At 28.1% G+C, this 16,699-nt stretch overlaps 1 protein-coding gene and 1 non-coding gene across 2 annotated transcripts; one reads left to right on the plus strand and one right to left on the minus strand.

Moving 5' to 3' along the window:
* Positions 1-9,136: 9,136 nt before the first annotated feature.
* LOC107851226 (ethylene-responsive transcription factor 5-like) lies at positions 9,137-10,415 on the plus strand. The gene has a single exon (NM_001324686.2). The coding sequence runs from the start codon at positions 9,313-9,315 to the stop codon at positions 10,129-10,131; it is 819 nt and encodes a 272-aa protein (NP_001311615.2). The 5' UTR covers positions 9,137-9,312; the 3' UTR covers positions 10,132-10,415.
* An 845-nt stretch (positions 10,416-11,260) lies between these two features.
* On the minus strand, positions 11,261-11,343 carry LOC124897466. Its single transcript, XR_007054184.1, has one exon. It is a non-coding gene; the product is annotated as a small nucleolar RNA Z196/R39/R59 family (small nucleolar RNA).
* Between the last annotated feature and the right edge of the window lie 5,356 nt (positions 11,344-16,699).

Genomic DNA, 16,699 nt, shown 5'->3' on the forward strand with positions numbered 1-16,699 from the left:
AAAGTAGTCAAACAATCAACAATTAAGTAGACGTTTGTATATGTGATTTCATATTTGTGATATGAAATAAGTATTTCGTTATCTGATTTCATCTCATGACGTAAAATCTCAATTCTCCAAAAAATATGATTTGAAAATTTCATATCATAATTTGGGATTTGTCAAATTCAAAAAGTAACTTACAAATTTATATTTTATAGAAAAAAATTCACTGTTTATATTTACCAACCATTTATATCATATGTAAATAAAATTTACAGTTCATATTTTTCTCTTACCAATCTTTAAATCATTTATATCTCATTTAATCATTACTTTCACCAACATATAGTCCCATTTGGTCATGAGAAAAAATAACTTTTTTCTCAAAAAATCTTTTCATTTTATTAAAAAAATGATGTTTGACCATAAAAATTTCAAATACAACCTAAAGTTCTATTTGGAAAAGTGAAAATAAGTCTAACTTATTTTTATTTTTTTTCGAATTTCAACTTCACTTTTATGGTTAAAAAAATCTCTCCTAAAAGATAGGATCAAACACAATTCCGAATCCAATTCCAACTCAACTTCAATTTTTTTTATTTTAATGGTCAAATACCTACAAAATTTATTATTACTTCAAATCATCTTCTACTTTATCATCAACTATTCACCAAATTAATAATTCGATCAATAAATATAATATTTTTTTAGAATAGTTTTGTAACAGTGTATTATACTTTTGTTATGAACTTTTACTTATTTGGTTAAAATATATAAAGAATTGAGATAATTTTAATAATTTACACAACTTATGAATTTTTATTTTTATATAAAAAAAATACAATTTAAAATATTAAATTACATATCCAAACACAAATTCAATCTCATCTTATATGATTTCATATCATAATTTCATCTTACATGACTAAAATAAGTCCTATATATTCATTAATAATTATAAATTCTTATTGAGGAATAGACTGGCAGTACTTTCTGTGTTTTTCTTTTTCTTTTTCTTTCTGACAAGCAGATGAAATTTTTGTTCGGAAAACATATACACAATTTAAAATAATTTATGGCATAGACTATATATATATATATACATACTAGATGCTGTAGCCCGTTTCAGACAGACCCAATATATATTATTTAAATTATCTTAATTTATATAACACAAATAGCATTTGGTGTGTCAATCAAATTTTTATTAATACAAATTTTTAAATAATTTAAGTTGCTAATCATTGTGATTTATAATATCTTTTATGTAATTTAGTACTTTAAGTTACTCGCTTTGTCTTAATTTTAGAATTTAGTGACTCAATCAAATTTTTTTTACTAATATATTTTTTAAAATATTTTAAGTTGTTAATCTTTGTGATTTTAGTATCTTTTAATGTAATTTCAAATAATTTATGTTACTTGCTTTATCGCAACTTATGTGACACTATTAAAATTTCAAAAGTCAATCATATTTTTTACTATATATTTTTAAAATGTTATAAGATGCTAATAGTTATGACTTATAATTATTAGTACTAAATTTTCAAAATATGTTAAATTCGAAAACATCATTTGGATCAACATATTACTAAATTAAAACAATAAAACATGCAAATTATAACATGCCAAAACTATCCTGAATTTATGTGATACAAATATAATTTAGATAATCAATCAGATTTTTAATATGTTGTTAAATATTTTAAATTGTTAGTTATTGTAATTTATAATATTTTTATGTAATTTTCAAATAATATACGTTACTCTCCTTATCCAAATTTTTGTGGCATTGATAGTCAATTATATTATTAAAATAATTTAAGTTTTTAATTATTATGATTTATAATACTTTTTCTTCTAGTTCAATTTAAGTAGCACTGAAATAAATTCGAGAGTCAACCAAATTTTATGATTGAAGCAACGAATTGGATATGTCCTAAATGACTTATAATACCTAATTAGAAGTGATATAGAAAAATTACTATAAGAAAATATTCATGAGAAAAAAATTCAAATAAGTCTCATATAAGATTTCATGTTAATTTAAAACATCAAGAATTAATTTATCATTTTATGTCAATTTTATTTTTATTAAATATGATTAAATTTTTAATACCTAAATGACTTATAATAATTAATTAGGGCTACTATAGTCCTATTAATTTAAAACATCAAGAATTAATTTATCATTTATATCTATTTTATTATTTATTAAATATTATTAATTTTTTAATACCTAGATGACTTATAATAATTAATTTGAGGTGATATAATAAAGCTACGATTGAAGCAACTGAAAAAGACATGTCATAAATGTCTATTTTACCTTTTTTTAATTAAGTATTATTAATTTTCCTATATATAAATGACTTAAAATAATTAATTAGAAATAATATAGTAAAATCACGAAACAGCTGAAGCAGGTGAAGAAACAGTCATGTTGATGAAGAGCTGCCTGCGTCTTCACTCTTATTAATAGTAGTAAAGTAATATTGGCCGTTCAAATATATATAATTTGCTGAATTTCATTTTTTTACCAGTATTATAACCTCTTCTCCTCATGATGAAGTCATCATTGTTCATGTATGTCAAATGGTAGCTGCCCCGTGATGATATTAATGTGTAGGCTTCTTATGATATGATAATATCACTGAATAGGAAGTGTTTTTAAAAGCCAAAGGAATTGGATACCTCATACCTGATTTCTTCAAACACACCTTAACTCTACTCAATGGTTAAACCAAGAATTTCTTTAAGAGTGTTAAATCTATATCTATATTTATTTATCTATTATCAATAATTTATATCTATATCTATATTTATTGTCTATATCTATAATCTATATCTATATCTATATCTATATCTATATCTATAATCTATAAGTTATATTTATAATCTATATCTATAATCTATAATCTATAATCTATATCTATATTTATAATCTATAATCTATAATTTACACCTTAAATTAAAGACATGATAATTAATAAATATTTCTTGAAACATGCATCTTCCAAAACTTTTAAAATAGGAAATGTCCTGCTAGTATATTAAAAGTGTGAAGGAGTTAGAAATATTGTTTGAATTTTGTGTTTGCTTTAGACAATTCGTCTTTTCACTATTTTTTTTCTAACATTTAAGAGTTGAAAATTAATTAAATATATTTTTGGTGAAACATTTCCTTATTATACGTGATCAAAATTAATGACAACTAATAGTTTTTTCATTAGTTTAAGAATTCTAAATCAACTAAATTTGATTTTAAGAAGATTTGAAAAATCTAGAAATATATATAAAAGTGTTATAATATGAAAAATTTAAGAAATATCAAAATTTTGAAAGCTTTAAGTACCTAATAAGAATGTAATCAATGATTTTATAAAAATTTGACTTTAAAAACAAGAAAAGATTTAAATATAGAGAAAAAAAAGAAAAATAATCTTAACACAAATATGGTTCAAATTTATGCGTCTCCCTTAGCCTCTGGCAGCAAGGGAAAGAGGTACTACATGACAAACGCAAAAGTAATGATCCATCAATCAGTTGAAACTTTTAGTGGTAAAATAAATATGTGCTTACATTAAAATATATGTTTATGTTTAAGTGTGACGAATCTTTCAAAAGTGATTTAAACTTTTACACTTCATTAAAAATCTCCCCAATATATAAATTAGTTAATTATAAATAATCAAAAGTTACACGTACAAAACACGTGTGGTTAAACTAGTATTATATTAAAAATATGAAGACTCTTATAAATGTTATTTGAACTTTTTGTTCTTCATTAAAAATATTCACAATGGACAAAATTATCTTTTCACCTTTTTTAATAATTATTTAAAAATTAATATATAATTATTCTCCTAATATTTAGGACTTCAAATTCAACTAAATTTTAATTATTAAATCAGATTTAGAATCTGAAATCAACTAATCATTTAAGTTTTGATACTTTTCCTTGTTTAAATCATGTGTAAGTCCTAAATTAATATTTGAATTTTATAGAGATGTTTACGAATGGAAATTCTTAGAATTCAATTAAACAAGGGATATTATAGTTATTTTTTTTTTCCAACAAAAGAAAATTGCTATACTAATTTTCACTTAACCGTTTTTTGTTGCAAACTCTTGCAATTTTTATATTGTAACAATATAATATCATTCCTGCATGTTTATAGGATAATTCTGCATGCTTATTTTTGTTCAATCTCTCTTGATCTATTCTCATATTTCACTGCTGCAAATTTTTCCATTGCTAAGGAAAAATTTAAATTTACTATCTGCTTCTTCTTTTTCACAAATTTTAGGGTATATATATATATATATATATATATATATATATATATATATATATATATATATAAAAAATCAAAATTCAGGTATAAATATGCTAATTTGTCTAATTTTTTATGAACTCTGAATATGATTATGTGCATCAATATGTTAACAATTCTATATTTAAATCTTAAAATTAATTACAACAATATAATAGCAAGGTTTCTTCAATTTCTACTTTTTCTTCTTTTTTCAGTTTTCATTCAAGTCATCTTCTTGCATTTATTCATGTTTTCTTACTTTGAATTACATTATTTATTGTTTTATGTCCTATACATATTTATAAAAGTTTATTGTGCTACATATTATTATTATATCTTAAATTTAAACATGACTAGGGATATTCGTATGATGCACAGATGTATAAACTAGCATTTAATATACGTATATATCAAAGATAGGTTTTTTGACCTATATATATAGTAATATTTTATATGTATAATATAATTTTCTAATAAAGAATGTTCAGTCGATCACCCTTAAGTGTATGTGTATGTGGCTTCGCCATTGACTCTACTTCAAGTGGTCAACTAGAATTACTTGCTTCATTACACAAATTATAACTGGTTCACAAATAAAATATCATATCCTTGCAGATTAATTGAATCTAACTCTCAAGTAAGATACTCTATGCTTAATAAAGTAAATGAGGAAATACTTGCATTCCTTACTAAATGCAAGTCTTTATCGGATGACCTCGGCGAACCACCTGTGCGACATATTTTTAAAGAAGTCGACTTGTGCTTGATATATTTTCTTTATCTAAATATGATAGTAATACCAATTGATATTACTCCCCTACTCAGTTTTATTTCAAGTCTCCATTTTCATATGATTATTAGGTTAATGGAAAAGGGTTAAAATGCCCTATAAGTATACTTGTTTTCGGTTATTTGTTTGGTCCAATCCTGTCCCCGATGTTACTTTGTTGGGACAATTATGCCCTTATTTCACAGGGCACTAACGGAACATAATTAAAAGAATGGAAGGCAATTATATATGGACCTACTACCTAGGCGTATACATAAGGATATATTTGGTCCAATTTAGGTCTTGATTACAATTATGCAACAACTTGATTAAATTGTAGGAGGGCAATTATAGAGTAGTAAATTTTCTCACCAATTTATGACATCATATAAAGCACACAGAGCACATTCTGTACCATTTTTAATCAGTTTAAAGTGTCATTTTATATTATTTGAATTAAAATCTCTACAAAAGTGTGATTCCATCAAACCACCAAACGCAATTAGATTTCACAAACTACAAATACACTTACAATGCATCAAAATAATATAACTAAAGCCACCATTTGCTTAAAGAAATACTAATATGATGAAGAACTAGAACATTGAGGCATTTCATAAATGATTGAGAAAAATAAATGATGAAGATAATTTCAATAGTACTTCAATTGGCTAAACAAAGCTCGAATTTTATCAAAATTAAAGAATAAAACCATACTCACTAGGGTAGCTTTGAGAAATTAGAAGAGGGCGGCTAAGGTTCGGATAAGAACGGGGTTGGGTTGGAGAAAAAGTAATTGTTAAATGGGGTTGCGAAGGACGAAGAAAGTGGTGTACTAACGAATCTAATTAGTCATCAAATTAAATCAGAATAAGAACATATTTGATTCAACTAAATAACGGTAGGATCAAGGCACACTTACGAGTCAAACTATTAATGAGGGACAAATTTATGAATTCACTCTTACTCAAAAAGGCATTTTGACTTTTTTTCCTTCGTTAATGAACCTTCAAATTGGGGACCCAAAAAAAGGGGTCACATTCTATATGACTAGTTAGGATATAAATTACAAAAAGAAAGGAATTAGTTCAGATGTCCATCTTGTAAAAACAAACAGACCACGCAAGTTTTTCTACTTGTTACGTTAATCGTTTAAAATATTGACTTCCTAATTTCACTTTACTGGTGATTAGGGGTGTACATAGGCCGGGTTGGTTCGATTTTTCATTAAAATATAACCAAACCAATAATATCGGTTTTCTAAATTTATAAACCAAATCAAATCAATATACAATCGTTTTTTTATTTGGATTTTAGTCGGTTTTCTCGATTTTTTGGTTTTCTCGGGTTTTTTACGATTGTAATGTGATTGAAGAAAAAATTAAATATTTTAACTAAATAGATAAAAAAAATAATAGCCACAGAGTAGTTCCAATTAAAATTAAATTGACAAATTACTAAGACGTCTAAACTACTATCTCTCAAAATAATATTATGTGGATACTCAGTTGTTCAATTTCTAAGTCACTAGTCACAGTAGTTTGTAAAGTTTCCTTCACATAAAATATGTGCATATAAAAGAATAAAAAATTGGAGACAACTTATTAAAAGTTTAACTCCATAAAGTAATTAACTATAACATAATTCCATAAGAAAAAAAGAGAAAGAAGAGAAACAAACCTAAATCACAACTTGACGAATGAGGAAAATGAAAAAAGTAAGATGAAAGTAAGATGAGGAAATAATGAGAACTCTCTAAAAACTTGAAAAATAAAATGTAAAGTGAAACAATTGAAGGGTTTTAGGTTTTTATATTAACTAGTTTAGTTGCACATGCCTCGCACGGGTAACTTTTGATTATTTAAAATTAGACGATTTTGTCTATTACGAATTTTTTTTAATGAAATGCAAAAGGTTCAAAACATATATTTTATTGTAAGCTCATATATATTTTACCATCAGAAAATCAAGTGATTAATGGATTTAATATATTGTAGATGTAGATTAGATTTATAAACTTTTTTAGTTGATTTAAAATTCTTAACCTAATGAAAAAAATATTAGTAGTTATTAATTCTTATGAATTCTAATAACGAAAAATTTTATCATAAATATATTTAATTAATTTTCAACTCTTAAATATTAGGAAAAAAAGTGAAAAGACGATTTTGTTTAACGTAAAGACTTTTAATGAAGGGCGAAAAGTTCAAACGATATTTCTAAAACCTTTCACACTTTTAATATATTATAGATATAGATATAGAATCGATATAGATATAGATTATATCTAGATATAGATATAGATATAGAGATAGATTATAGATATAGATAAATATTGAACTTTGTATTAATTTGTTACTAATGGACACAACCGGACACAACTATTATAATTAAAGGCCCAAGAATATATATCTATGTCTTGAATATAAAAAAGTAATAAAAGTAATTAGAAAGTAGATTATAAGTGATAAGTTTTTTACGTATAAAAAATGAAATTATATATGTATTAGTTCGATTTTATTTTATTTTCGCTAATACCAAATCAAACCAAGAATGATCGTTTTTTTTCCAACACCAAACCAATCAAATCAAATCATAAGTCAATTTTTTTTCTCGATTTGATTTGACTTAACGATTCGATTTGTACATCTCTACTGATGATAATATGATCTGGCATAACATTTAGTATTTAACTTAAAAAAAAAAAAGCAAAAACTTATGATTTTGTATATGTCATAATATTAATGTTATTCTACATTTTTTTTGAATTTATGGTCTTTAAATATAGTAATGTGCAATTTTTTTAACGAATTAATAAAAAAATAAGGTTCCCTTCGTTTTAATTTTTTTTTTGACTTGAGAAATAATTTTAAAAAGTAAAATATTATTTAAATCATATAATATTTTAAATTAAAAGTACGTAAAATTTACTACAATATTCTTAATTTTGTCGCTTTTATGTGAAAAATTAAAGATAAAAAATTGCCAAGAAAGGAGAGAGATATCGTTTTAAACGGACAAAACAAAAAGTGAAAAAATATTAAATTGAAATTGAGGGAGAACTAAATAAAGTGAAATGGAAAGAATGTTTATTTATCAAATAAATAGATAAAATTTTAAAAAAGGGTAAAGAAGAAGCAGCCTAGAAATACTCTTGGTGGAAGAGATGAGGGTCATCTATCAATGCCAATTAAAGAAAAAACCCAAAGAGAAACAAAGCAAACATCATCCATCACTTTTTGTTGCCCCACATCATTTCTTAGTAATTACTTCCTCTATGAAATTGTTGAATTTTGACACGAAAAACGACATTAAAACATAAATTTAACATAACTTTTTATTTCTTCTCCTTAAAAGTTAATCTTGTAATACCTTTTCAAAAGTTAATTGATTGTCAAATCATAAGGACAAATTTGAAAAAAAATTCAATGATTCACTTATATTGAAACATCAATAAATACCCCAATAATTCACTTATTCCAAAATAAAATGGAGAGGGTATTTTATATTTCCCCCGTTCAACTTGTCACTAATTTCTTAATCGTGTCATATTCTATTTAGTTTTTTTCAATATTAATTGTTTGTTTCATAAATTAATTTTAAAATATAATAATAATTATAAATTAATAAATACAACTACAACAAACTCAATATATTCCTACATAGTAGAGTTAGAAAAGGGTAGAATACTAATACCTTCAAAAAATATATTATATTATATTATAATAAATAATTATGTTATTTAATATTTTTTAATAAATATATCAAATTAAAATAACACCAGGTAACATAACAATTTGTCTGTAACAATAAGTAAACTACAAGTAGCACTAAAGGGTCGTTTGGTTGGGAAATTGTTATCTCGAATAATTAATATCGAAAATAATTATCTCGAGATTATTCGGGATAACTTATTTTAAAAATGATGGAATAAGTTATCCCACCATATATTAATCCCTCCAACCAAACAAAAAATTTAAGTGATCTTTTATTTAATCTGAGATAAGTTATCTCTTATATTACTTATGGCTCACACCAAACAACCCCTAACAGGTTAATAGACCACCCGATGCTTCCTATCTCCACCTTAGAAGCCTCCTAGAAACCTCTTTTCAATCCTCAAATTTCCACTCTTTATAACCAGCCCTCAAGACACTCACTTTTTTCCACTCAACTCAATATCCCCTCCCCTCAAACACACAGAAAATATTCCTCTCCAATACCCTTTTAAATTCTACATAAATGGGTTCCCCACAAGAGAATTGCTCATTTGATATGATTAGGCAGCATCTTGATGATATTTCTTTGATGGAATATTATTGCCCCGAAAATACCCTTTATTCTCAAAGTTGTGAATCTCTGGACCAGACTTCTGTCTCCTTTGAAACATCTTCGAATCTTGATGATATCTCAAGCTTCTTTAGTAGCTCAAAAACAGACTTTGGTTGCTTCGAATTTGAGACAAAACCAATTACGTCAGCTGCTACTAGTATCAGTTCGAATTCTCCGAAAAAGAGGAGTTTCAACGAACGCAAGCCATCTCTGAATATAGCAGTACCCGTGAAGCCTGTTGTTGTTCAGAAAGTGGAAGTCGTCAGGGAGAAGAAGCATTACAGGGGAGTTAGGCAGAGGCCGTGGGGGAAGTTCGCGGCGGAGATTCGTGACCCTAACCGAAAGGGCACTCGGGTTTGGTTAGGAACCTTCGATACAGCAGTGGATGCGGCTAAGGCATATGATAGGGCGGCGTTTAAACTTAGAGGCAGCAAAGCAATACTGAATTTTCCTCTTGAAGTTGCTAACTTCAAGCAACAGAATAGTACTGTTGAGGTTCCACAGCAGGTGAACTCATCAGGCAGTAAAAGAGCCAGAGAAAAGGAGGAATTAGCAATTAACAAGGAAATGAAGATAGAAGAAGAAGAAAGAGTAGCCCAAACAGCTCCATTAACTCCGTCAAATTGGTCGACGATTTGGGACAGTGGAAATGGAAAGGGCATTTTTGAGGTGCCACCACTATCACCATTGTCTCCACATATGAGTTATTCTCAGCTTGTCATGATATAAACAAAGGACAACTACTAATAATTTGGGATGTTAGTGTTTGATAAATATGCACCTGACTGTAAAGAAAGTCTGAGGTGAAGTTTTTCTAGAATTAGTGTTACGATTCAATAGAAAATTGAAAAGAGAGGATGTGTATCTGGACCTTGAATCTTTAGTAATTTCATTTATTAAGCCTTATTTAATGTAAATACGCAATCAGTGTAACATGTGTTCATTTGATCTTTTATTATATATTTATAATACCGATATATGAAAGCAGACATTTATATGAAGCAGATTGTTTTTAATACACCCAGTCGCATATTCCGACGTGTGCACACTTTAAATTTGAAGAGTCAACAATAGGTTAAGTTTTGATCTTGAATTTGGGTGTGGAATATTTAAGTTTTTTTTTTTCTAAAAAAAAACAAAATTTATATATTCGAAAACTACGTCAGAAACAAACCAACCACGAAAGTTTATAGTAATGCGCTTTCACTTTTACTCTGCTATAGACATCCTCCGAGTCAAGCCACTTGATCTACGATGTTCAAAATTCAACACTTAAATAGCCGTTTGATCATGAAAACTAAAAAAATTTAAAGTTGAAGTTGGAGAGATTTTTTTAGATTTTTGAAGTTTTTTTTTTTAAATATAATTTTATTCTCTCAACTTTTAAAAACTATCAAAATCACCCAACCACTAATTTACCTACTAACATACAACCAAATGTGATTTTTATATATAGACACTTCCATTACTCCAACCAAGTTTGCCTTAAAGAAGAAAATAACACTTGAGAACAAAGATTGACAACTAATGACTCTCTTAACAAGCATCAGAACTAACTACAGGGGATAGAATGATTGATTTGGATCATTTGTTTAGACGCATTATTAGACACATCATTTGTTTTTTGATTTGAATCTTCACTAGGTCCTCCCTTGGTCTCAAATAACTTTCCAGTTTCCCAATTGCAAGAAGTAACTCAAGCTGCTGAAACAAAATTGAAGAAAGATAATGTAAAAATGCAAAAATGTTCAATCAGCCGAAATGCAAAAATTAAAGAAAGATAATGCAAAAATGTAAAAATTGAAGAAAGATAGAGCAGAAACAAAGTTGAATAAAGATAATGCAAAAATGTCTTAGATGCAATCTCAAACGAAAGATGGTGATATTTTTGTATTAATCACTGTTCAATCAGTAATTATGGAAAAAACATCATTAATTGCATCAGTGGCTAAACACTTAAAACTTTTAAACATTATGAGGGCTTTGTGTAAAAATTTAAAAAATTGGGATTATATGTAGTAATAATAATAAAAGTTGGAATTTGAGTTGAAAAATAGTGAAAATAACAAAAATCTGTTTTTACTTTTTAGAAAATAATTTTGGAATAATTTTTAGAATTTTCATGGCCAAACACCACAACTTTAATAAAGTGAAATTTTTTTTTCGAAAAAAAGGAATATTTTTATGGCCAAACGGCCTCTTAGTCATGAACTCCATGATATCCTTTTGCATCCAACATCATCAATAATGCTGCTTCAGGTCCTGATACATCTTGGTTGCTCCCGAATGTAAACCTCCTCCATGATCAATTCAGTCAAGTCGCCGCTTTAGAACAAAAATACGATCTTTAATCCTCAAAACACTTTTCGAATCAAGAATCAATTCTTTAGCTTCATCACTCGTCACTTTGTCTCGAATGATGCACAACTTTGCATCCTTGAACTGTCTACCCTTAATAGCTCCAACAACAACAAATATACCTCAACACAAGCAAGAACTCTATCCAATTCTGAAATATCTAGTCTCACGAATCTATTGGCCAAACACGAATATCCATGGACCGATGTCTCTCCTCAACCACCAATAAAGCAAAACTATCCATTCTCACTATCTTTCTGCTCAAGGCATCCACCACTGCCTAGGTCTTACTCAGATGATAGAGTATAGTCTAGTTATAGTCCTTCAAAAATTCTAACCACCTGTGATGCCTCAAATTCAAATTCTTCTGGCTGAAACTACATTAAAGGTTATGATGATCGGTGAACACTTTACAATCAACTCCACACAAGTAATGTCGCCACAACTTTAAAAACAAACACATCGCCGCCAACTCTAAGTCATGTTTAGGTAGTTATTCTCATGAGTTTTCAATTGCCTTGAAGCATATGCTATCACTTTTTCCTTCTGCATCAAAACACTACCAAGGCTAACTCTCGAAGTATTATAACACACGATAAAATATTCACCTTTCACGTGCAAGGATAATATAGGTGTTTAATTTAACAACAAAGTTTTGAGCTTTTGAAATCTCTCTTCACACCCATCAGACTATTAAAAGACAACATTCTTCTTAGCTAATCTTGTCAAAGAAGCTGCAATAGTAAAGAAGTACTACATGAATTATTTGGAATAGCCAGTTAACCTAACAAATTACTTGTAATAACTATCTAACTCAATAAAACTCTGCTCGATAAGTGAAGTAGGTCGAGACCAATATTGAACCACCTCAACCTTGGTCCGATCAACCATAATGTCGTTCTTGGTCACCACATACCCCAAGAAAGACACAGAACTCAATCGAAACTCACACTTCAAGAACTTGATATACAACTTCTCATCTCTCAACTTCTGGAGCACAATACTCAAATATTTCAAATGATTTGCTCATTTATTAAATACACCAAGGTATCATCGCTGAACACAATCACAAAGGAATCAAGATAAGGCTGAAATACTCAATTCATCAACTCCATAAATATTGTAGGGGCTTTAGTCAATCCAAATGAAATTACCAAGAATTCATAATGCCCATATTGGGCTCTAAAAGCTGCCTTAGGATATATAATACCCTAATCTTCAACTAATGGTCCCTTGATCCCATGTTAATCTTTGAAATCACTGAAAACCTTGAAGTTGATCAAACAAATTATCAATATGCAGAAGAGAATACTTATTCTTGATAGTCACCTTATTTAACTGTCGATAGTCGATATACATGCAGAACATAGACTCATCCTTCTTCTTCACTAACAACACTGAAGCATTTCATGTGAAATATTTTGACCAAAATAGGCTATTATTTAAATCATTTCATCCATATAGTATTTTTTTAAATTTTTTTTAAAACTAGTATAAACGTATTTGGCAGTAACATATTAGGCTATATTTTATTTTAAAAAATAAATGGATCAAAAAGTAATTGATTGAGGACGTTAAAGTAAGATTCGTTACTGAGAGGAACGTTTTTAACTTAAAACGTTACTGTCAGTAACGAAACTCTGCCACTCTGCCACTCTGCCACTCTGCCACATCAGAATATTCTTACGAAATTTGTCATTATAGTCATTATTATAAGTCACGTTTAAGGCTAAAACGTTACTATTAATAACGATTCCGCAGAGAAATTATAATTTAGGTGTATAAATTTATTTTTAAATCAACTAAATGTTAATATTTAAAATTATCATTATAATGTACTCGTTTAAAATATGCTTTTCTAAGTAGAACAAATATAATAAAACATCTAAAGTTATTTGACTAGAACTAAACGTTGAAAAATATTTATGATGTAACGACTATCTCTCTTTCAGAGAGGAAATTACTTGTTGGATCATACTCATAGGTTTGATTGATTGGGTATATATATTCGAATAAATATACAATCACGCTCAAATATATCACTAGTATGAGTCATTGATTCTTCTTCTTTGGTCACATGTAAAATAAAAAATTATTTTTTTACACTAAAATTATGAATACTTTGAAATTCAAAAATATTGTATGTACATGTTTTAAGATTACGATATTACTTATTTATTATTGGTTTTCTTTTTATCGAATGTCCCTGATCCAATTAGCAATTTCTGATGAACTTGATCAGAAGTCTTTCTTGCCTCTCAACACACTCTTAGCAAAAAAAATTACTTAAGTTATATTATTTTCTAATCTTCTTATCAAATATAACATTATACTAACCAGTATATATATATATTAATTATACACTTGCTAAATATTGAATATATGTAAAGATGATTATAATTTAGGTGTGTGAATGTTATTTTTAAATCAGCTAACTAATCAATTTATATATATATATATATATATATATATATATATATGTGTGTGTGTGTGTGTGTGTGTGTGTGTGTGTGTGTGTGTGTCTGTGTTTACGAATACTGTGATTCAATTTGATAGAATCATTACTCAGAGTAAAATTTTAGCCATAAAACGTGATTCCTGATAATGACAGATTTCATACAATGACAGAGTTGCAAAGATTCGTTACTAAAAGTAACGTTTTAAGCCAAAAATGTTACTATCAGTAATGACTCCCACTTTAACACCGTCAATCAATTGAACTTTGATCCATTTATTTTTTAAAATAAAATATAACCTAATACGTTACTATCAAGTATGTTTATCCTACTTTTATAAAAATTTTAAAAAACGTACTATTTTGGTGAAGTGATTCAAATAATAGCTTATTTTGGTCAAGGTTTAAGTCTAATGAATTCCTTACTCAACAAATTCTACAACTGGTCCTTCACCTCCGCTAGATCCATCCTATAATGTAACACCCCAAAAGTCCCTAAGATCATATGTCAGACCAACAACAGAAACCAATAAAAAAATTTAGGTTTCTTCATAGAAACGTCTCACACCAAGAGTCGTGGTCAATATCAACGACTATGGGTGACCCATTCTGAGCTGAAAGCCAAGATTTTTGAAAGGTGATATTTTTTCCCAATAACACTACTCACAGATCACGATTCATTGGGACTCTCTACTAGTCATTAGTTCACTTATTCTGATGATGTATCAGAGTTAATATTGGCTTAGAGGCAATGAGTTTCAAACATTACTAGTTACCAGTTCTCACAAGTCGTGGCAAGTAAAGGGACCACGAGTTAGGGAACGACTCATAGGTTCAAGGAATGAGTCATACCCTGATCCATGACAATTGAAGATAAAAGAATTAGTTATATTTAAATAGGATATTCTTGTCTCTTTCCTAGATCCTACTCTTAAACTATGTTGTTTGGAGGTTCAATCAACGAGATTAAAGGGGGAAAAGGTGACCCTTTTTCCCCGTTCACTCTTTAAGAACTTAGAAAAAAAATTAGAAAGGCGATTAAGGTTCTCTCACGGAACAAACTAGGGTTCTTCTTCTAAAGACATGGTTCAATCTTCCAAGCAAGAATTTTTCATTTCAGGTATGTGTGGGATTTCAACAATAGCTATCGTTTCACCCATTGTGTCCCAAGTAACTCGAAAATTCTCAATTTTTTATGACTTAAAGTTTAGGGTTCTCATTTAGTTTATAATTCCCCCCTTTTAATTTAGTTTCCTAATGATTTATATATTATAATTGTATATCTTCCATGATTTTGATATCTTGCATGGCCTATCATTTTGTAAATAGATACTTAGTTTAGTTTTATTGTACTTTCACATGAATTAGCTTTTTTTAGTATGTTTGACATTTCATGAATTCACGATCCTAGTATTATTAATTTTTGCATGATTACATATGATTAGTTTCAGTATAAAGACCTTCAGAATATTTTTAGTTTTAACTAGGTTCTGACCTCTACTTAGAGCCTCAATTATAATAAGCTATCAGTATGAAATCAGTAATGAAAGTAGTACTTAGCCCTGAGTTTGACTAGGGATTCAGTTTTATCCAAAGTTTCAAAATTATATGCCACCATAGGTTTATTTAGCCCTCCAAATTGGGCGTCAATTTAGTGATCATGTCAGTCATGCCTTTATACCTTGGCAAGGTATATTGAATCCTCTCGATGGGGATTATATATCACACTCCATGTTAGCTCACATGATTTCTGTCATTTAATAGACTCTCCCACAGACTCAGATTCAATTTGTGTACATGACTCTTAGTTCAGTTTTATTTGCTTTTAAATTATGACTTTTCAAATTAACATTTCATATCAGTATATACGTATCACATACAGAGTCATTGCACTACAGTTTAGATTTGCATTTAGTATAGTATATCAATATTTCTAGCATGTTTAGTTTATTTCACAGTTGTATATCTCACATGCTTAGTATATTCAAAGTATTGATTGCATACTTTCTCTTTGTGTTGTATCATGTTATGATATAGATTCGGACGCTCAACATCAACCACATGGTTAATATGCTCTAGTGCCACCTTAACATCTGTCAATAGTGAGTCCTCATCATCCAGAGATCATGATTTATTTCCTTTCAACATTATTTCTAGTTTCAGATATTTAGAGTTAACTGGGGACTTGCCCTTGCTCATCAGGTAGTAAAGACTTTCATACATAGAGTTCGACATTTCAACTATTTTAGTATTGGTGTTTTATCTAGACTTAATACTTATTTCAAACTCATAGTTATTTAAATTAAGTTTAGCTTTCACTCATTTTACAGTTAAGAAATGCTTAGTGTTATGCAGGTTATGTGTTAGATTGAGGTCACTTGTGAATGTAAGCACTATGTTACATTCATGGTGTAGACTCAGATCGTGAAAACCTTAGTATTAGAGCTAGTCTTAAAGTGTTTCTCGGCATATGAAAGTCGCATT

The sequence above is a fragment of the Capsicum annuum genome, chromosome 3 (genome assembly GCF_002878395.1).
Source record: "Capsicum annuum cultivar UCD-10X-F1 chromosome 3, UCD10Xv1.1, whole genome shotgun sequence".
Classification (NCBI taxonomy): domain Eukaryota; kingdom Viridiplantae; phylum Streptophyta; class Magnoliopsida; order Solanales; family Solanaceae; genus Capsicum; species Capsicum annuum.